This window comes from Neltuma alba, unplaced genomic scaffold (genome assembly GCF_004799145.2).
Source record: "Neltuma alba isolate B1F8T4 unplaced genomic scaffold, ASM479914v2 tig00010617_pilon, whole genome shotgun sequence".
Classification (NCBI taxonomy): Eukaryota; Viridiplantae; Streptophyta; class Magnoliopsida; order Fabales; family Fabaceae; genus Neltuma; species Neltuma alba.
The window spans coordinates 1-22,255 of NW_021635474.1; the positions used below are offsets into that span (position 1 = coordinate 1).

The 22,255-nt window shown below is 32.7% G+C and overlaps 1 protein-coding gene and 2 pseudogenes across 2 annotated transcripts; 1 reads left to right on the plus strand and 2 right to left on the minus strand.

Annotated features, from left to right (window-relative positions):
* Nucleotides 1-2,278: 2,278 nt before the first annotated feature.
* On the plus strand, nucleotides 2,279-8,266 carry LOC114757696 (protein argonaute 4A-like; annotated as a pseudogene).
* A 1,041-nt stretch (nucleotides 8,267-9,307) lies between these two features.
* On the minus strand, nucleotides 9,308-10,088 carry LOC114757694 (uncharacterized; annotated as a pseudogene).
* A 6,029-nt stretch (nucleotides 10,089-16,117) lies between these two features.
* LOC114757697 (ABSCISIC ACID-INSENSITIVE 5-like protein 2) lies at nucleotides 16,118-20,809 on the minus strand. Of its 2 annotated transcripts, XM_028946774.1 has the most exons (5): nucleotides 20,628-20,809; nucleotides 20,487-20,512; nucleotides 18,730-19,638; nucleotides 18,542-18,613; nucleotides 16,118-16,480 (listed from the first exon to the last, which is right to left on the minus strand). In XM_028946774.1, the coding sequence occupies exons 3-5, from the start codon at nucleotides 19,543-19,545 to the stop codon at nucleotides 16,400-16,402; spliced, it is 969 nt and encodes a 322-aa protein (XP_028802607.1). In that variant the 5' UTR covers nucleotides 19,546-19,638; nucleotides 20,487-20,512; nucleotides 20,628-20,809; the 3' UTR covers nucleotides 16,118-16,399. The 2 variants fall into 2 exon arrangements, with proteins under 2 accessions (XP_028802607.1, XP_028802608.1); XM_028946775.1 differs by lacking the exon at nucleotides 20,487-20,512 and having other exon boundaries at nucleotides 16,321-16,480.
* Between the last annotated feature and the right edge of the window lie 1,446 nt (nucleotides 20,810-22,255).

Consider the following 22,255-nt stretch of genomic DNA (forward strand, 5'->3'; position numbering starts at 1 on the left):
AAAAAAAATAACCAATAGAATCACAAATATTTATTGTTTTTTGGCCAAAATTGATTATATATACCTTAATGAAGCGACTCAATAAATTGTTGCTATAAGATTTAAATTAGATTACATATGTTGATTGATATTGATGATTGATTACGTTGGCAGAAAAAAATGATGATTGATTGGATAATGATTAATTGATGATATATGCATATTAAACATTGATAACGTATGGATAAATTTATGAAAGAAGTTTTGGGATAATGTTTATTAAAAAAATTAAAAATATAAACTATAAATCCCATATCGATTTATCAACATTAATATTAATATCATTCAATGTAAAATCTAAAATTTAAATCAAATCAACCTAGGTGAACTCCATGTATAAAATCTATATATAATATATACACAGAAAAACACAGAATTAGGAAGGTCGTCAACTTCCTTGCGGGACCCACTTAACGCCCGCGGCCGCGCAGCTCTGCTCTGCTGAGTGACTTACGTTCGGCCTTTCAGTAGTACTCTGTTTCTTGGTCGCTTGTTATATATGTATTGGGGTGTTGAAGCCTGACGAACTTCTTGCTCTTCTTCCCCACGCAAGACCCTTTTTGGCTAATAGCATAGTAAGCTTTCTGCTTCATATGGTTTCTCTGGCCTTCTCAGTTTACATTTTTTATGTTTGTAGCTTTTTTGTCCTGGTCGTCTGCCACTTTTGTCTTTGCTATTTCTGTTCTTGTTTTTTTTTTCCTTCCCCTTTTCCCTTTGTTCTGTTTGGTTAAATGCCTCTGCTAGTTGCTACATTGTAGAGCATTCTGGAAATATTCTGTGTGTTTTATCTCTGGTAGCGTGGGTATGTTATATCCTCTTGTTTTCCGCTCTTTGGCTTCTGGTTCTCTTGTTCATGTTCGCTTATATCTGTTTCAGAGTTTTCTTGTTTGGATTTCGTAGCCATGAAGTAAATATTGGGAAGGTTTTTTCGGATTTCTTTTTCACTTCTTTAAAAGACTAAGAGCTTTTGAACAGGACTTATACTCTTCTCAGCCTCTCCATGCGTTTTTACGTGCTTTTCTGGTTTCTCTCTCTCGTGTTTGTAGCTACGTTCTTTTGTTTGGTTCTTGGATAACCAAGAACACTTCTTGAATTTGTCTCATTTAATGATTTTTTTTTTCTGCATTGTGAGTTTGTATATTCTGGAAATATCATGTGTGTTATCTCTGGTAACGTTGATATTTATACATACTCTGTTATCTCTTGTTCCTTCAAGTAAATACTGGGAAGGATTTTTCGGATCTTTTTCAGAAAAGACGCAAGAGCTTTGAACAGGATTTTCACTTTTCTCATGTTTATATACTCTGTTATCCCGTGCTTTTCTGGTTTCTCTCATGTTTATGACTATGTTTTCTTCTTCTTCTTCTTCTTCCTCCCTTCTCGCAGGCCTTATATTTTGTTTTTTGGGTTTATTTCTTGTAATGCTGATTGTTACATTGTAGAGCTTATATTCTGAAAATATTCTGCATGTGTTATCTCTGGTAGCGGCGTTATATGCTTATATATACTCTGTTTTCTGTTCTTCGACTAGTGGTTGCTTATTCTCTTGTTCCTATTGCTTTAAAGTTTTCTTTTTGGATTCTGTAAGTAAGCTGCAAGAGCTTTAGAACAGGGCTTTTATTCTTCTCAGCCTCTTCATGGCTTTTTGCTTGCTTTTCTGGTTTCCCTTTCGTGTTTATAGTTATGTTCTCTTTATTTGGTTCTTCGATAGCTAGTAGCCTTTCTTGGATTTATTTCCTGTAATGCTGGTTGGTACATTGTAGAGTTCGTATATTCTGAAATACTATGTGTGTTGTCTGTGGTAACGTTAATACTTGTATATATTCTGTTATCTGCTCTTGGGCTTGTGGTTGTTTGTTCTCTTGTTCCTGTTTCTGGTATCTATTTCAATGATTTCTTGTTTGGCTTTTGTATCCATGAAGTAAATATTGTGAAAGTATCTTTCTGAGCTTCTTCGTGCCCTTTGCTTGCTTTTTCTGGTTTCTCTTACGTTTACACCTACGGTTTCTTATTATTCTCCACTTGTTTCAGGCCTTATTTTGTTCAAAGCTTTTATTTTTCTTGCCTCGTTTGATTCTTTGCGTCCTTAAACATCTGTATTGCAAATATTTATAGTAAATAAGGTTTTGTATGACTATTGAGGATTCATTTATGATTATAATCTCAGTTGATTGTTTGTTTTGATTCACATGGATACTTAATTTTTTATCTTATGCTTGAGCAGCACTTCGTTTAAGGAATGGCTTCTTCAAGTCCTAACAAGGGAACTAATAAGTATGAATCACTTTCACCTCTTCCACCTACCATCCGTCCGCATGTGGAATCAGAAAAAGCATACTTGCCTATCAAGAAAACATCAGATAGAAAACTCTTGCCTATGGCCAGGCGTGGTCTTGGATCCAAGGGACAAAAGATCCAGCTTACCACTAACCATTTTAAAGTTAGCCTGGCCAAGAAAGATGGCTTCTTCTATCACTATACTGTATTTCCTCCTCCTCCTCTCTCTCTCTCACGCGCACACACACCCACCAATTACTCGACTGTATATTAACGTTAAAGATCTACCTTGATCTTTATCCTTCACTTTTGCTTATGCACTTATGTAGATTCTATATTCTTGATTCCTGATAAAGTTTTGCTGGTGTAGGTTGCTCTCTTTTATGAAGATGGACGCCCTGTGGAAGCCAGGGGTTTTGGGAGAAGGGTCATAGATAAAGTTTATGAGACCTATGCTTCTGAGCTGCAAAGCAAGGGCTTTGCATATGATGGAGAGAAAGCATTATTTACTCTTGGTTCGCTCCCACGTAATAAGCTTGAATTCGTGGTGGTGCTAGATGAAATTTCATCAAACAAGTAAGTACCCATTGCTGGTAATACAATATTAAAAGTAACATGTGCAGATTTTCTCACAACTCTTACTACATGATCTTGTCTTTATAATCAAAACTTGGTAGCAAATAAACAACTTCAACAAAGTGCTGTGTTGTAACTTATTGCCTCATTTTGTGCCATTTTTTTTTTTCAGGGTTGGAAGGAATGGAAGCCCTGACAACACAGAAGGAACTGATAAGAAGAGAATGAGGCGTCCGTATCAATCCAAGACAATCAAGGTGGAGATCAGTTATGCCAGAAAAATCCCTATGCAGGAAATTGTTGATGTATTAAGCGGTCTAGAATCTGATCATCATCAAGAAGGATTAAGGGTTCTGGATATCATACCAAGGCAGCATGCAGCAAAGCAGTATGTTAAAATCAGGGAAAAAAAAAAAAGTTCAATTGTTTTCATTGCTTGAATGGTTCCGTTTACCTTTCCTTCATTTTGATTTTCAAGGGGCTGCCTACTTGTGCGTCAATCATTCTTCCATGATAGAGTAGAAAATTACAGAGACATTGGAGGTGGTGTTCAAGGTTGCCGAGGCTTCCATTCGAGTTTCCGAGCCACTCAAGGGGTCTGTCTCTAAACGTTGGTAAGTTTTTCACTTGAAATGCCTGGGAAATTATGTTCATATGTCATGTTTCTCTTTTTCTGATATTTGGTATCGCTTTCAAGATATGTCAACAACATTGCTTCTAAAGCCTGGTCCAGTGTTGGAGTTCCTCTGCATGAATCAAAATGTTAATCGTACCAATTTGATTGATTGGACCAAGGTAAATTTATATATGAACTTTCATATATATATATATATATATATATATTGAAAATTTAAAAGTTCCATGAATAATATCTGTATAATTTGCATTTTTTTAAGGCAAAAAGGATGTTGAAGAACCTGCGAATCAAGGCTAACAATATGGAGTACAAAATCACCGGATTGAGTGATAAGCCCTGTAGAGATCAGACGTAAGCTTTCTTGTGCTTCGTATTGTTCAACATTTGCCTGATATTTTTAGTTAGTTACATGCATAACTGATAAGATTTCCCTGGTTCCTATTGCAGGTTTTCCTTGAAGCAAGGAAGAGACGCAAATGGTGAGGTGAAGTCAATTGAAATAACAGTTGCTGCATATTTTGAACGCTATAAAGGCATCAGATTGCGTGACTCAGCTAATTTACCATGCATCAATGTTGGCAAACCAAAGAAACCTTCTTATTTTCCAATAGAGGTACTAATATATTTCACTAAACTGGGTGCATGAGGAAAACTTTCCAGCCCCCCATTTTTTTTTTCATACTATAATGCCTGGTTGATCTTGACCTGTATAAAAAAGCTATATTGAGTTTAAAAATGGGGATGTATCCTACCCACTGTCACATGTTTTTTCTTGATCTGATTCTTTCTTTAAATGTATGAAGGCATATAGATGATTCAATTATATTGTCATATATGGAAGCATGTTATGAGACTTGTTCTTTTGTAGTTCTGTACTTTGGTTTCATTGCAACGCTACACTAAGGCCCTTACCAGTTTGCAACGAGCTTCACTTGTGGAAGTGTCAAGGCAAAAGCCCCATGAACGAAAGGCATCTCTATCAAATGTATGCTTTGACTTGTCACATTTCTTCTTCTAGTTTTTTATTTTTTTTTATTTTGGTTTTTTTGCCTGACTTGTCATATTTCACCATCTAACACCTTACACAATTCTGATAATGCTCTTCTTTCAGTCACTGAAAAACTGCAGATATAATGATGATCCTATGCTTCGTTCTTCTGGAATCACCATTGACTCTGAGTTTACAAAAGTTGAAGGTCGTCTTCTGCCAGCTCCAAAGGTAGAAAGACATGATTAAAAATTGTTTTTATACAGTCGATTCATTCATAATTATTACATTGCTTATCTCTTATTCTAATATAATCTCTAGCAATATGTTGCTGCATGCAGCTTAAACTTGGGAATGGGGAGGACTTCACTCCTAGAAATGGGAGGTGGAATTTTAATAATAAGGTTTGGCCACAATATTTTCACTTTAAATTTTAATTTAGCCAAATTCAACATAATTGGTCTCACAGATAACCATTATGTGTTAGAAACTTTATCAACCTGTGGTGATTGAACGTTGGGCCATAGTCAACTTCTCTGCTCGTTGTAATATTAACATCCTGATCGAAGGCTTGCAGAGATGCGCAGAAAGGAAGGGGATGGTTTGTTTTTCATAGTGCCATATGGAAGTTCAATTTGAAAACTTATATGCATCTTAGTCCTTTTCCCCTTTTTTTGGTAGATCCTCAAGGAGCCATTTAGAGTGTTTAAAGAGGATCTCCAAATGAGTCGCAAGCCGGCCACTGTCAGGGTAGAGGAATTGTATGCAGTTGTGATGAGTCAGTTGCCTGGGTTACCCCAACTTCTATTGTGCATTCTACCAGAGAAGAAGAATTCTGATATCTATGGTATTTAAGTGTACCTTGGTTTCGTTTTCTATATACTAATGTGGACTTGTATAACCATTGAATAGACTTGATTGTTAACTCACTAACCATTGTATTATGAAGGTCCTTGGAAAAGAATAAATCTTGCTATTGATGGGAAAGGTAAAGGGGTTGTTACACAATGTATTGCCCCGACAAAAATGAATGATCAGTACTTTACCAATGTTCTACTGAAGATTAATGCCAAGGTACATAAGACTGAACATTTAAAAAAAAAAAATTGCTTGTGTCTCTTATTTAAACTGATATCTATCCTCGCGTTGTTACATATCATTCTCATATTTTTTTTTTCTTTTATGCAGCTTGGTGGGATGAATTCCTTTTTGGCAATAGAGCATTCACGTTCTATACCTTTAGTTTCAAATGTGCCTACCTTAATTCTTGGCATGGACGTCTCACATGGCTCTCCTGGTCGAGCAGATGTACCGTCTATTGCTGCGGTAATGATATTTTTTTGTTTCATTTAGTCAGTTTTGCCTATTTCAAATTTTGAAATTGATTGTGTTCAGCCACATCCAACGTAAGGCGTTCACGATGATTAGAATGGCTATACATGGGGAATTGAGGGGAAAAAAATTGAAGAAAAAGAGGGAAGGTGGACCCCAAAGAAAGTGATAATTTTTCGTTTCATTTTGTTAATTGATAATTGCTTGACCACGTAAGATTCAATTAGACCATAGTCTCTATTACCATGGATCTATTTAAAGACATGCAGTTAGCTGTTTGTGCAACTCTATTTTCTTGAGCTTTCTTGAGGAGCTGCACAAAGTATCGATGTCATGAGTTGGAATGTTTAGTCCGTTAAATCATAAGGGAGATATAACTAATGAGTATTCAAATTTTCTTCCGCTTTATCTATTACTCCTGGAGCAGCACTGAGTTAATTTCTTTGTCTTTTTTAAGTCCACATTTCTAAGTGATCCTACCCTTTGAGAAAATATTTAGGTTGTCAGCTCAAGGTGTTGGCCTCAAATTTCACGTTATAGAGCATCAGTTCGTGCCCAATCACCAAAGGTTGAAATGATTGCTAATCTGTTCAAACCTATTGCTCATAATAAGGATGACGGTATTATCAGGTGAGGCTTTAGATCAAAGTGAAGATTTTGCTCATCTTTCTTTGAAAATTTTTGTGCGCTTAATTCAATCCCATGATTATATATTTTACAATGTTTTACTTTCTAGAGAGCTGCTTGATGACTTCATGAATACTTCAGAAAGGAGGCCTGAACATATTGTCATATTCAGGTACAATAGAAAATTTTCTATTGTGATGATAGATATCGTTTTATTTGTTTGAATTGATGGTACATACATACTTCAAGAATTTTGGACACTTTTTAGGCTTCTCTAGTTTTTCTATTATTTTGCCACAATGGATTATGTCGGAAGAGTTATCCAGTGAAAATGATACATTTTAAAAGTTAAGCATGAAGATTATTAAGCTCAAAATTTTGGTTTCTTTAGAAAAATCAGAACCACTGCGCAAACTTTTTAGATCCTAAACACAGTTTTACTTTATTTGGAATTAGGGATGGAGTCAGTGAATCACAATTCAATCAGGTGTTGAACATTGAGTTCGAACAAATCATTCAGGTAACCCATATTTGCCAATATTCTTAACTTTGACGCTCTATTTATTTATGGTTGAAATTCAATTGAATGCCATTCAAATTGAATTTTCAGGCATGCAAGCATTTTCAAGAAACATGGGATCCAAAGTTTACTGTGATTATTGCCCAAAAAAATCATCACACTAAGTTCTTTCAGGCCAATGCTCAAGAAAATGTTCCTCCAGGTTTGTTCCTTGAACTGCTTACTCTCAAGAAGATATTAGACTCCATTTATTACAAGGATTCCAAACGTATAACTATTCGCCTTTGTACTCACAACTTACTATAACTTTGATTTTTTTTTTATTTTAAATCTGACCCATTGTTATGTTGGTTTTTTTTTTTTTTTTTTTGCAGGAACTATCATTGATAATAGAATCTGTCACCCTAAGAACAACGATTTCTACATGTGTGCTCATGCAGGGATGATTGTAAGTATTCCAATCAAATAGATTCAACTGACTTTTGTGCTGATCATTTCTTTTTTCAAATAAAAATATTGAAACACAACAGTTTAATGGCTCAAGCACTGGGGTGTTTTAGATACTATAAAGTTTTGTGCAGAGGAAATTACATTATGATACATTCACTTTCCATGGCGTTGTCAATTGTTGTCTTGTTTGCATAGGGAACAAGCCGGCCTACTCATTACCATGTACTACATGATGAGATTGGTTTCTCTGCTGATGATTTGCAAGAGCTTGTGCACTCTCTTTGTTATGTGTAAGTCAATCATTGTTTTTTACTTTAAACTTAATTAATTAGCTTTCATGCACGAGAAAGTGTTAGATATTCTAATAAATCAACCATTAGATTTCATTTGAATGGTCCAGATAAGGCATGAAGGGTATACAATCGCTTAAATAACTCTTCCTGACAAATTCTTTGGCTTTCTTTTACAGATATCAGAGGAGCACAACAGCTATATCAGTAGGTAAACCTTCCTAAGTCTGTAAAATTCTCATTTAACATAATCTAGCCAAGGGATTATGTTCAAAGTTGAAATATTTTCTCTGTAAAATTTGTTGCATCAAACGCTGAATTCTGAGTCTTTTCTGCATCATTATCTTATTGCAGTTGCTCCAATCTGTTATGCTCACTTAGCAGCAGCACAAGTGGCACAGTTTATCAAGTTTGATGAATTTTCAGACTCTTCTTCAAGCCATGGTGGACTCACTTCTGTTAGCACACCTCAAGTCCAAGAGTTGCCTCGTCTTCATGAACGAGTCCGTGACTCGATGTTCTTCTGTTAGAACTTTAATATCTCTTTCATTTTTGGCCAAGTTAACAGGCTGTAGGGAAGGCTGTTTTACAAAGCCGTTTTTTTGAATAGATTCTTGACTGTGTTTACGTTAGAAGAAGTTCTTGTTAATGCATTTTTTATTTGGATTTAGGACTGAGAAAGTTTTAGAGGGGAGAGATCTGAAATACTATGAAACAACTTCGTGGAATTACTTGCAAAAATCATGAATCCTTTGACCTGCCCTATTAAGATGTTGATTCATTTTTTAAATGACTATCCACATCTAGTTTGACACATTGTTATTTTCTCCCTTATTGCATCCGAGCATGATTACAAAGTGTTTAACAAAAATTTTTTAAAAACTACTCAATATATAACTGCTTGACTCAAGAAATTCGATTTCATCTTTAAGTAAATATCTTATTAAGAAATATTGCAGCATGAGCCAGGCAGACCAGAGGTCCAAAAATTTATATCATTCACAAAGAATCTTCACACACACTCTAAAGTTAAAAATTAAAGCCAAGTCATCAAAGAAGTAACCTAAGATAGAAATATGCAAAATATTTATTAAAAATAACGAACAAGCTCCGCGCTTGTATATAATTCTGATTATTAATCTTAAAAAATGAGATCAAAGGTGATAATCATGCCTAAATGAATCAATTGATTAAATCATCTTAAATATAAGGGAAAACCATATTGAAGGTACTTATACTTTCTCTCAATTTTTAATTTGGTACCTATATGTTTTTTTCCCTTTAATTAAACATTTAATTTTATCATTTTAGATCAACATTAGCTCAATAGCTCTTATAACTTTGTTCTATTGATATTTTTAGTCTCTACATAAGGATTAATGATGTTAATAGAGGAAAAATAAAGATTTAGTTAAGAACAAAAAACACATAGGAACCAAATTGAAAATTAAAAAAAAGTACAAGTACTTCCAATATGGTTTTCCCTAAATATAAATACAAATAGATTCAAATAAATTAAATGAAACTATAATGTAAAGGTTAACAAGGCACCAGCTTAAAATTCAGTACAATGCACCAAGAAGTTTAAAGCGTTTGAGGGTTAGTTTCTCATCTCACCACATCACTTTGGTTTGTCACTCAAGGTTACAAGAGATTTGAGGACTCCAGGACTAATCTTATCGGCAATGACACAGTTTCTGAGATTAGATAAGATTTCTCTTTCACAAGGCTCTGAAGTCTCTTGGCCTCAAAATCAAGACTTGTTTGATCTGTTTCTATAATGGTATGATGGAAGCATGAAATGGGATGCTGGCGAAGACATCCGTTCCTGGGAACATCCATGTCTGTTCACCATAGTCATGGTTGCCACAAGTGGTACAAACCTCTTGCACCACAAAGGCCTTGAACTGGTCCCCATAACTCCTTTCATTATTGAATCAAAAGCTGATGGCACTACTACTCTTTGTTGTTTTGGCCCTTTTCCTCAAGGCAGTGAGTGCTTCCCTGTTCCCATTCCAGTTTATCATTCTCAACCAAACTGGTTCCGGGCTAAGAGAAGATGTTCGGCTTCAACTTCCAGCTCTGTTAGCCTTTCTCTGGAACTGTTTCATTTCTCATCCATTTCTGTATACTATCTCCCTTTGAAGCTCAATGGGGATAAGAAGTGACTGCACCAGAACACTTCTATATGAAAATAAGCTTAGCTTTTGCTTGAAGGAGAGAAGAAAAAATGTCACCCAGATCCTATTGCTCGAGACTACTAGATGAACAATGCTTGATGACTTAAAAGAACTTCATTAGAATCAGATAATCATTCTTAAATTTTCCACTAACCTCACAAGATTTTCCCATTTTCTAAATTGATGAGATGATAATAAAAAAAGATTAATAAACAATGCCAATACACAATAAACCCAACATTGCAAAACAAAAATTCAAAGCATACAAGTCGCCAGTAACCAAAATGAAGAGGGCAAAAGTATAATAGCCAATTACACACCATACAAGCAAAAGCTAGCAAAACAATTAATATGTAAATATTCCCAAATTCAAAAACGACGATATTTAAACGATCACACGCCCAGATTCAAAGCCAAACTAAAGCAAAACATTGGAAGCAAAGCAAGAACAACCACGCAGGGGATAAATGGCGCAGGGAACAAATTAAAATCTAGATTCACAACCAGATTGACCAAATCAATCTCACCGGATTTCGGGAGAAGAAAACGCCCTAGAGTTCAAACCTTCTTCCCTACTTGCTCGAGAACAACCACGCACGACTGATAACGGGGGACGGCGTCCGAAGGGGAGTGGAACGCTTGTTCGTCCAGGGAGTGTGTAACGTGGGGCGGTCGGGGTTGTAATTTGAAGTCTAGGAAAAATTTGGTAAAGGGCGAAAATCAATACCCCTCCCACTTTTTTCATTAACCACTCAGAACAAGTGAACCAAAAAGTTAGTTAAATGATATCTTCCGTCCTTGATAGTTGATACCCCTCCGTGTCTTTTTATAAATAACATTAGACTCAATTATATAAATCAAAAAATTAGTTAAAAACAATAAATAAGTAGAAACCAACAAATTTTCCTTCAGAATACTTTTATTTACATGAGAAAGAGAATATAAAAAAAATTATTATAATAAAATAATTATGAAAGAGAAAGAATGTTGATGGATAAAAATAATAGTTTGAAAAATGAGATAATAAAATTTAAAACAACTTGTAAATGTTGCTTATATTAAAATAAGTAATTAATGGGCATAAGATAAAAAATTTACTACAAAAATTTAAGACAACTTGTAAATGTTGCTTATATTTAGGGAACAAGAGAGGGATGATTTTGCCTATAAAAAGGGATGGAAGGAGTATAAAAACCAATTGACTAATTTAAATAAATTAAGAAAGTTTGTTAAGTTAGTTATTTATAATAAATAGATACTATCTTTTTTTAAAATACCCTTACTAATTAATTGTATTAGCTTTAACATTTGATTAAATATTTAACATATGCAACTACTATAAGGACTATTTTTTAAAAAAATAAGAGCACAATGGATTAGATCTTATATTTAGGACTAAATTAAAAGTTAAACTAACTCTTATATAAGATCAAAAGTAGCATAATCAATGGGTAGAAATTGAAAGGTTTTTTTTTCAAAATACCCTTATTCACAAAAGAAGAGATTATATGAAAAAAAAAAAATTATTATAATGAAGAAAATGATAAATGAGAGAAAATGTGTGATAAAGAGATATGATGATTTAAAAAATGAAATAATAAATATGTTGAATATTAAAATAAGCAACTAATGAGGATAAAATAGAAAATTTGCTACAAAATTAAGATAACTTACAGATATTGCTCATATTTAAGAACAAGAAGGGGATGGTAATTATTGCTTATAAAAAAAGACATAAGGAGCAACAAATAGCAAAATTAATTACCTCGAATAATAAAATTCATTTAGGTTAATATTAGATTTAATCTTCGAAATTTGACATCATTATGATTTCAAACCTGAAAAAAAGTGATTTTGGTCCTTGAAATTTAACCTCATTTTAGATTTAGTTACTAAAATTTGAAATAAATAGTTTTGATATCTAAGATTTGATATTTTGATTTTGGTTCTTATAAAAATATACAAGCAAACCTAAATTAATAAGATCAAATTTTAGAGATCAAAACTAAAATGAGTCAAATTTGATTGACCTCTAATTGTTTCCGGTGTTGATTCTATTTTTTTAAGCCTAATTTTTACCCAGAAGTGTAAAGGCCTCCTTGTGGGAAACTTGATATATTCATATTATTATAGATTTTTATGGTGTTTTTCTCAGGTTTTTAATACTATTTGCCTGCCTAATTGCATTCCAAAATGATGATTAAGAGTCTAAAATGGCTGCATGTGAAGTACGAGTAAAAGGTTAAAATTTTCTTTTATTGCGCAATTACCTCTGCTTTGCCTCGGTTCCTTAGAACGTCTAATGCTAGAAACCCCGGTTTGCATTGCAAGTGAATGAAAAAAATGATTCATAAGGATATGGAGATTCACGGTAACCATATTTTAATTTAGGTCATTTTTACTTATAAAATTTTTAAGATGAAAGTATACATTTGATTTTTTAACTTTAAACAAGGTTTCAATTTGATCCCTTGATTTTTTTTTTTAATAGACATATGTATTTTTTTATTGGAGAAAATCATGTTCAAGGCAATGTCAAGTACTAAAAGTTAAAATCTTGTTTAAAGTTATAATGATTCAAATCTTGATTTGTTATGTTGTGAGGGATTAATCCCTCTTGCTAAACTTAACTCATATTGGTATTGGTCCCTTAACTGTAAAGTATAGTTTCAGTTATTTAACTCTAAAATTATTATTATTAAATGGTGATTTTTTGTAACAATAATTCTTTTTTTGAAAATTAAATTTAGCATATTAATATTTAAAAATATTTTATCAACATTTAAAATCTCAATATCATATTTTTATTAATGATTTTAAGGTTAAAAAATTAAAAATATATTTTTAGAATTTAATAAACCAAATTGAAACGTTGTATGAAATTAAAAAGTTAAAAGTGTACTTTATCCAATTTTCAATTTTTTTTGGTTAGATTATGGGTATCTTCTTATTGAAGATAATCCTATTCGAGACAAAATAATAAATGTGGGCATCTTTTCTAGCAGAAATTCGACTATTGATTCGCCATGCTGTGAGACACTAACTCCTTCCGTTAGACCGAACCTACGTTAATTCCAATTTTAAATTTAGCGAGACTTTTCCCAATTTCTTGAAGTATTTTTTTTTTTTTTACTTTAATATAATTATCGAATTTTTTAAATGCTCAACTTTTCTATATATACTTTTAAAATTTTATTTTTATTTTTTCTTAGTTTCCTTCTTTTAATAGTCATTGACTCATTCCTTCGATAATTTTTCCAATAACTAAAAGGAACTCAGCCTTTCAATTATTATGCTAAGTTGGTCCTAAAAATGCAAAACACACAAAGCAGGTAGAAAAATATTCTAATACATATTTTTTTTGAAACATAAAACATATATATATATTATATGAATAGCTAATACTACCTCTAGTCCTTGATATAAGATCTCGTTTGATTTTTATTTTAGTTCTAAATATAAAATCTTATTTTGTCTCACATATTTATCTTTTCTTTTTATAAAAATAATCATTCTAATAATTGTTGTTCTAACTAATAAATTCGATTAGTAAGATATTTTAAGAAAACAATACTTATTCATTATAAATAACTAATTTAACTTATTTTTTTAATCTACTCAAATTAGTCAACTAGTTCTTATACTACATAATTTGAGTAGATATATGTGAATTCTTATATCATGCGTAAATGCATTAAGAATGTGATATTTACAAATATAAACAAACGCAATAATTATTGAAAAAGTAAAAAGCCAATAGAAATTTTATATTTTAATATTTATTAAATGAAATTCATATTGAATACAAATGCTATCTTCATATTAAGTTAAGTAAAATCAAATAAATTTTAACTTAAAGATAAAAGTAAAAGAACTTGATAACACCAATTTTTACAAATTTAAATGATTAGTTCTTACAAATTAAGAGTGCCAAATTACTCATAACAAGTTATTTATATTTATTATATTAAATTTTTTAATTATATATAGTCAAGTGTCTTATTTTTATTATTAAACAATAAACTCATATGAAAAAAGGACATGTAATCATGTGCGATTGAAAAATTTAACACATATAAAAAACTTGACTTAATTATTGTACTTAAGAATATCACTGTAACTTTTGAAAAGAATATATTTTTGCATAAATAATGAAATATTTAAATTCTCAACTGTTATTCACATTGGAAATGGATATTCTTCGCTTCTGTTACCTTTTTATTTTATTTTCACTTTTTATCTTTATGATTGTATCAACTTTTAAGTTTATCTTCAAGAAAGCTGGATTCTATTACATTTATTGGATTATTTCTTTTCTTTATGACAGAAAATAAAGTCTCGTGAATCAATTTATTATTATTAGTTCATTGTAATTCAACTTTAAAAAAAATGCATCTTTTGGGAAAAAAAGCTTAAAAAAAAATCTTCTAAAACTGACATAATTTTTTTGTGGTAATTGCTTTAAAACACACAGATCGATCTTAGCATTTGTGACGTGAAGAAGTTTTACCTCTTTGGTTTAAAAGCTCATAGAAAATGTCATAATAATAGAGATTGCAATAGAGTGGAATGGTGATTATTCAGCTTTTCTTTGGTATGCCACTAAGTAATCATAAAATAAAATTTATATTTTACCTTTAAAAAATAAAAACAAATGCAAGTAATTTTTTGAAGTCCATCAGGACCAAAAATGGAGAATACGAATGCTTAAGGGTATAGATAACTATTGATTCTTGTAATCTTACTAGAGACAATTGTGTAGTATGTCTTGTTACTTTTTATGAGAAAAACTTACAAATTGTCTCAAATTTTGTTAATTGATTTTCTATTTTACCCTATTTAATTACTTATATTACTCATATTATATTTAATTTTAATATATTCTCTCTCCTACACATCATTTGTCTTCCACATTAATGAAGGTATTTTTGACCCCACAAAAATTACATTTATATATTTTTATTATTTTTAACTAATTTTAATCAATATTTTAAACAATATAATTTGATTAATTGTTTCTTGAAAGAAGGAACGGGGAGAGTACCTTATTTATAGTATCCATCCACCTTTGGTACTAATCACCGGAGCTAAACAAGAAGTTTAGTTTTTGTTTTAAATACAAATTCTCAATTCATTTTATCTTTTAAATTTATATATTTTTATCCAAAATATCCTTATTAACTACATATTAAAAAACTGCCAATTAAAAGGTAACTCCAATGCACCTGATAAAAAATGATGATTTAAAAAATTAAGACATATTTATTTCAAATAATTAATTTAACTAATTTTCTTATTAAGTATCAACAACCTGATATAGTATTATAATTAGGATCAGTTTACTGGGCCACCCAAACACTCTAAATCATCTGAATACATGTTACAAGTAATTCTAATACATGAAATTAAACCAAACGTATTACTAATATTTCTCATATATCAATTGTTAAAGCACAATTGGAAATATTTAGGCAAATTTTGTAATCATATTAAAAGGAAAACCCAATAAAAATGATGGATTCCATTCCAACTCAACTAAACCTGCCAAAAATCAAACCAATCCCATCTCATTGAAAAAAACAAATCAATTAGGCCCCTGCTTTACCCAAATTCTTTAATGATGGGAAGGATTTTAATAAAAAGTAAAGGAGGGAAAAAGAAAGGAGGGATTCAAATGAAAGAAAAAGACTGAAAAGAACTTTAATGTTACCTTATTTAATTCAAGAGGTGAGGGGAAAGAAAATATTTTTGTATGAAATCTCCACAAACACAATTTTGACCCCAAAAATTATAATAAAATAACTTAAAAATGTATAGGTTATTTTCCAAGCATTCAAACAACATTGACTTAAGAACTTTAAAGATGACCTATAATCTTGAAGAGATTAATGCCGAGTAAAATAGTTGTCTAACAATGGGGCCAAAAAAAAAAAAATTACCCAATGATAAGTTTATTAATGTCCACTTTCATCTCACCTGGACAAATCAATAATGGTAATTGCTTTTCTGTCCCCCACACCCCCCCCCCAAAAAAAAATGGTAAATGTTTGCTATGTGATAACCCAGTTTGTCCAGCATTTCTTTCCACCTCAAAAACATACAATCAACCTCTTTTAAAAATAACCAAAAAAAAAAAATTGTGCTTCTTTTAAAAAATGAAAGGACCCACCTAAACTGAACAAACAAAAATGCCATTCTCATGATGCTGAAAGAGCATTGACTCATCAATGATTAAACAGGCTATATATATATATAAAATAAATGGTAAAACTACAAAGTTTCCTAAAAAATTTTAACCTCAAGGATCTCACAGAGTTTCAAAGAGCCTAATAACAGGAAAAAGCAAGCTCTTGCATGCAAATGCATCAAACAGCCATTACTGATCTTAAGAGACCAGAATGCGGGTGATTGCCTCACACTAGAAAAAGCATTCCTTGATGCCCATACCTACAAAGTACACACATCCAGCTTTAGACAAAGAAGTCAAAACGGTGCTGATGTTGTTCGTCGAAGCTGATATTTCGGCTCCGGAGGTGGTGCACATGGCAACATGCTCTCCAGCTCCTACAAGTGGAGAGCAAAAGTTAAAATCACACAACATAACTCAATCTCAGAGTAAATCGATGGTTCTGACTATTGAATGTGAGCATTCTTGATGTGACTCCCTCATTTTAGATTATATTTGGTTGTGCTTATCATATTTGTGCTTCTCCAGCTTGGTTGAAACTCGAATTTTGACTTCTGAGTCAAATATCAACACCCCTTTTTCTACCAAGTACCAACATGACTGAAGTACATGCGTATATTTTGTGAACAGGTCAGTGATTTGGCTAAAAAACATAATGTGAATGATGATGGATACATATAGAAAGATCAATAAACCAGTTCTTTTAAATAGATAAGTGTCTCTTTACAAAAGCAGGTGATCCAAGTCCAAAATAAGGAGGAAAACACGATCAGAACCTCATACGTATCATTTAAAGGTACGAAACTACATCGAGTGAATATCTATGCTCTGAAACAACCTGTGGCACCAAGTAGTAAGAAATGCCTTGAAACTCAATATAGAATCTCCTAATAAGAAAATGACAAACCTTGTATGTTTATTTATATTGCAATTATTGAACCTAGCATTACCGGAGCACATATTAATATAAACAAGCTAATCACATGGACAATGACAGATTTTCACTTTCGCAGAGAAGATATGGCTTTAAAGATGAGGTAGGAATTAATTGAAGCGTGACTTCTTTTGATAAATGAGATAGAAAAGTGCGAGTAGGAAATTTGTTAGAATAATGACTTTAATAATTAATTATTTAAAATATATTAGTTAATGATGATTATATTACTACTGTAGATCACTATCAATATAAAATATAAAATCAGCAGAAAACTGAGCTATTCATAACCCATAAACACGCCCAAGATTTCATGTGAAGCATGAGACCCACAGCCTAGTGAAACAAAAATTTCTCGCCTCCTGCCATATAATAAGTCCATGCTTTTCCTAATAAAATTACTTTATTTTGTTTAACATATAAGTTTTATTATAATCAATATAATGTCTCCTCCATTAGCAGCCTAACTAGTACTAAAATAACACAGTAACCAAAACTCCTTGTATACAAATTAGTGTACCCGTTACAACCCATCCACAAATCATGGGGTTAAAATGATCCGTATATACCCTAAAGAATTTACATTTATAATGCACTGATTAAAGTAATCTTTAGAACTATCAAGGAGTAACAGTTAAAAGGAACGTTTGAAATCTAGACTACACATGACAAAAGGATGATCTGGCAAGACTAACTTAATTTCTTTGCACCAGATGCACAATTAACCAAAGTCACTATGCATGACAAAATTGATCTGTGCACAACGTTGAGAATGCCTGATTCAAAAATGCCTATACACTATTATCATGACAAAGAACAAAATTTCGTCTGATTATTTGATTTATTAGTCACCATATAAATTCCTCCTAGTTTCTTAAATATCTTAAGACAGAATTTGAATACACACAGGGAGAGAAAGAAAAGCATTTGCTCCAAACATCAGTACAAAGATATTTAACACAACTAACAACCCGCTTCCTATTGAGGTATTTAACAAAAAATAATAATTTTTTTTAATTATGTTCTACTCTAATTCACACTAACCAAGTTCACAATGAAAAGCATTTTTGAATACAATGAATTTCCTATTTCTTAAAGCATGCCAAGCCAATCAACCAGAGGATTCTGAAAAGTTATTAAGTCGCTGGCTAAACCAGATCATAAAGGTATACTGGATATAGACAACAAGCTCATCTGTGAAAGCCGGTGATAACACTTTTACTTCCAAAACAGAGTAACGTGGAAAAGCCCATTATTGCACAGCACTTCAAATCGTGAGAACAAGCATGCACGTGGCATTTAGGGGAGATAATCACAATAACAGTCAATAAGAAATTCTACGCCTTTATTCCAAGTTGTCAGACACCATTAATAACAAATTTAAGAATAGTACATCCTATTTACAGCACGTATTAGCAAACAAATAAACATTACTCCACTATTTCGAATTCACAGCAAGACATTTGGAAAGAAATCAATCCAAAATGATAAAGAAGAATCTAACCTTCCGTTTCCTCAACAACTCATTTTCCTCTTCCAAACGGGCAACTTTATTCTCCAATTCATGTGTGTAAGCCTGCTTTTATCATCCAGGTTAAGGAATCTTACTAGGCACCACTGGACCTCAAATGATAAGACCTTACAGGCTTAAACAGCATGGCAATGAATAGAGAAAGAACGAAGAAAAATAACCTGCTTTCTTGCTCTAGAACGGGCAGCAGATTCCCGATTCTTGATCATCCTTTTCTGCCTCCTCTCAACAGTTTTCTCGATCATGTCCTCCGGTGTGCCTCTTTTTCTTCCAGATGTCTGTGTATCTGACAGAGGTCCCATCACTGGTGAAGGCAGTGCCACTGGAATTTCAGCAAAAGGAACATCCAATGCAGAACCAGCTCCCATATGCAATGGCTGTGCCATACTATGGCCAGGCATATAAATTCCCATTAAATTTTGCTGAGGGTGCTGATATTGTGGTTGTGGATACTGGATCCACTGACCTTGTTCAGGAAACTGGGGTGCCGCAACATTTGAATCAGTAGCAACCACAGGACCTGTATTCTTTTTATCAGAAGAAGCTTCCGCAACAACTCCAGCTTTCACCAAGAAATCCTCCAATGTCATCTCTCCCAAAGTAGGCTGCCTCTCCCGAGACTTCTTCTCCTCGTTGTTTTTGTTTTGTTGGATATCCCGCCAAACCTCATCAACTGTCTTCTTGCTTAGCGCACCAGTTAATGACAGACTAGCTTGACGCTGAAGAGCAGTTTGACTAGCTTGTGCTGCGCCTTCAATGTCCATACAAATAGACTGGTTTGCCTCAGCAGTCCACACATTTTTTAGAAGCTCATCAAGGTTCATACTACTTAATGGCTTTCCTAAGTCACCCAATTGATTCTGAACCTCATCAAGCGTGAGACTGTACATTGAATTTTGCCGCACCAAAGGCTGGAATTGTGACTGTTTGCCATTAGTGTCACCACCGCCTTGAGACCCCATAGTTTGGATACCCATTCACCAATTCTGAGTGTCCCACTCAGACTTTTAGTGCTAAAAGCTTAAAGGTAAGTGATCTAAAATTTCCATCCTGCCCCAGAAAATCATAACCTAACACGTAAAACCCAAAACTGAGACTCGGTTTTACAAAGATTGTTCAAAATCAAGATATCGTGTAGGCATAAAGAGGAACCACAATTTCCTTCGACAATGAAGTTTTTAACATAAAACCAAAGGATTAAAACCAGGCCAGAAGCAAGATGATGATGTAGGCCATCCTTTCAGAAGAATAAACCAAAACAATTGTCAAGTCAGAGAAGAATCAGATAAATATGTCTGTCCCCGGGCGGGAGGACTGAACGGGAAAAAAAAACTCAGAATATGGAAAGGAGAGCAGTCTCTAACTGGAAAGGGAACTGGTAAGCATGTCAGACCAACAATTCACCGAGACAATTAACAAATTTAAGCGAGGATCAATGACCTTAAAGATGTCCTTCTTAATAGAAAATAAGGACTCGATTTTCCCCTAGATAAGCAACGAAAAGGATTTTGAAAACTTGGATCATTTGCATGCAGGCTGAAACAGAGTCCAATAGTTGTCTTAAATCATTTCCCTTTAAACCATATGCCCCATGCTCAAACACAGAAACGCCCTTCGAGGAACTTCCGTTTCTAAACCCTTTGGGAAGAGCAGCAGGGTTCGATTTCCCATAAATTCAAATATGGGAAAGCATATGAAACAGGGAGTGGAGACAATTAATCAAAAATGAAACTGAGACAAGAAATTCTTTTCCCAAAATCCAAAACACTTCCAGAAAAATTAAATGAGTAACAGGGGAGACAAACAGAAAGAAAAACCGTTTGCATGCGAAAAATTCAGCCTCACTGTCCCAAAAAACACACAAATATCCCCCCAAAAAAATTCCCGAGAAAATGGCAGGAAATGAGATCAAACTCACCACAACCCAAGTCCAAGTCCTTGTCGCTGAAATGCAGTGGCAAATTTCAAATTTAGAAAGAACATAATGATAACATTAACAAGAAAGAGTGTGCTTTAACGGGAAAATCTCAAATAATAAATAAAAATAACAAAAAAGTACCTTTATCCCTGAACCAGAACAACCGATCTGAAACTAGTCACTGAGTGATCAAAACAATCACTGTCAGCGAAATGTTTTTGCGAAGCAGGATGATGAATAAACCCTCCACGACTGTATATACACAATGTATTTTGGTTTCGCTGAGACAATTCCAGGTGAGTGTGAGAGAAGGGGGGGAGAGAGAGAGAAGGAGAGAGAAGGATTGAGATTTACCCTAAGTTTTTTATACGCAGAAAATAATGAAAGTTTACGGCTCTGTCTTGGATTTTCGATTTTGTCTACAAATGGGGAAACTTTCGCATGTGGGCAGCCTCACCTGGTAATCATGATCTATTTCTGTTTTATTGGCTCACATTGCTTCTGTCGCCCAATCACGTAGCTCCAAGTACGCATATTGTGTTCCACTTACAATGATGATCTCACAAACTTTTTGTGTTTATTTGTTAATGTATTTTAGTTCCCCTTTCGTTGGCCCAAAAAAAAATTAGTTACACTTTAAAATATCCTCCCTCCTATTCAAAATATATGATAATTTTTTTTTCAGTGATTTAGTTTCTTTTTACAAGATAATATTTACTTTTATTTAGGTATTTAATAAATTTTTTTAATTTTACTCTTAACATATATTTTCTTTTCTTTTTAATTCATTTATTGTATTTTTTTACTTGTTCTCTTCATCAATAAGGTATATTTGAAAACAAAATATATGCTTTACGAAATACTATCTCCAGTCATAATTATAAGATTTTATTTATAGACTACAAGTAAGATCTTATAATTAGAATTGGAGTAATATAAGTAATGAAATATTCGAAGATGCAGATGATGCAAATGATTGTAGATAAACCTAGGGGATGAGACACAAGAGGAAAATTCATAGATGAGCTCTAAATCACATTGTTATCTGCTACTTGGGATTTGTCACTTTTCTATACTCATGTTTTCATGCTGCCTTATACTGAATTTTTAGACCTATTTCTTTTAAGTGTTTATTTTAAGTAAGTCGGGATAAAATTCTCTTCAAATATATGCCTTGTATTTTATAAATCATGATTAAAAATATACTTTTAAATGCTTCTACTACCATTTCAAATAAACTCTTATTTGCAAAAGTGATTCCTGTAGATTGTATAAGAAAAATTTAAAGATTATTTGTATTAATAAGAATAATACCAATCTCTCGTCATAACAATATGTCATCCGGCTTGATATGCATCTAATGTCAGGGAAAAGTTTTCCAAATCATTAATTTTTCAACCAATCATCAGCCATGTCTCTATTATAAATATGTAATATGTAATATTTGCGTGCCATATGTAATCTCATTGTATTATTACTATAATTTTAATTTCATTAAAAAACTTTGGGGAGCAGAAATCGTTTTCCATTGACATGGATGTCTCTTTTTTTATTTTTGGCCACGAGATACATGTATCTATTTTAACATTAAAATGTCAATCAAAATACTATAATCAATCATTTACTTTAGCAATAACAAACTCTTTAAGAGAAAAAAAATATAGATATTAACACTATGTTTGGATTGAGATTGAGAGAAAATTTGGGATGAAGAAAATAGAGGGAGAAAATAGAAGGAGGAAAAAAGTGAATAAATAATATTATCTTTC

What these genes read in the sequence shown, in the direction of transcription:
- LOC114757697 (XM_028946774.1), bottom strand. Translation starts at nt 19,545, where the DNA reads ATGGGTATCCAAACTATGGGGTCTCAAGGCGGTGGTGACACTAATGGC. An exon ending in GTTCTAGAGCAAGAAAGCAG is followed by an intron (nt 18,614 to 18,729) that starts GTTATTTTTCTT and finishes TGATAAAAGCAG; the next exon opens with GCTTACACACATGAATTGGA. An exon ending in AGTTGTTGAGGAAACGGAAG is followed by an intron (nt 16,481 to 18,541) that starts GTTAGATTCTTC and finishes CTCCACTTGTAG; the next exon opens with GAGCTGGAGAGCATGTTGCC.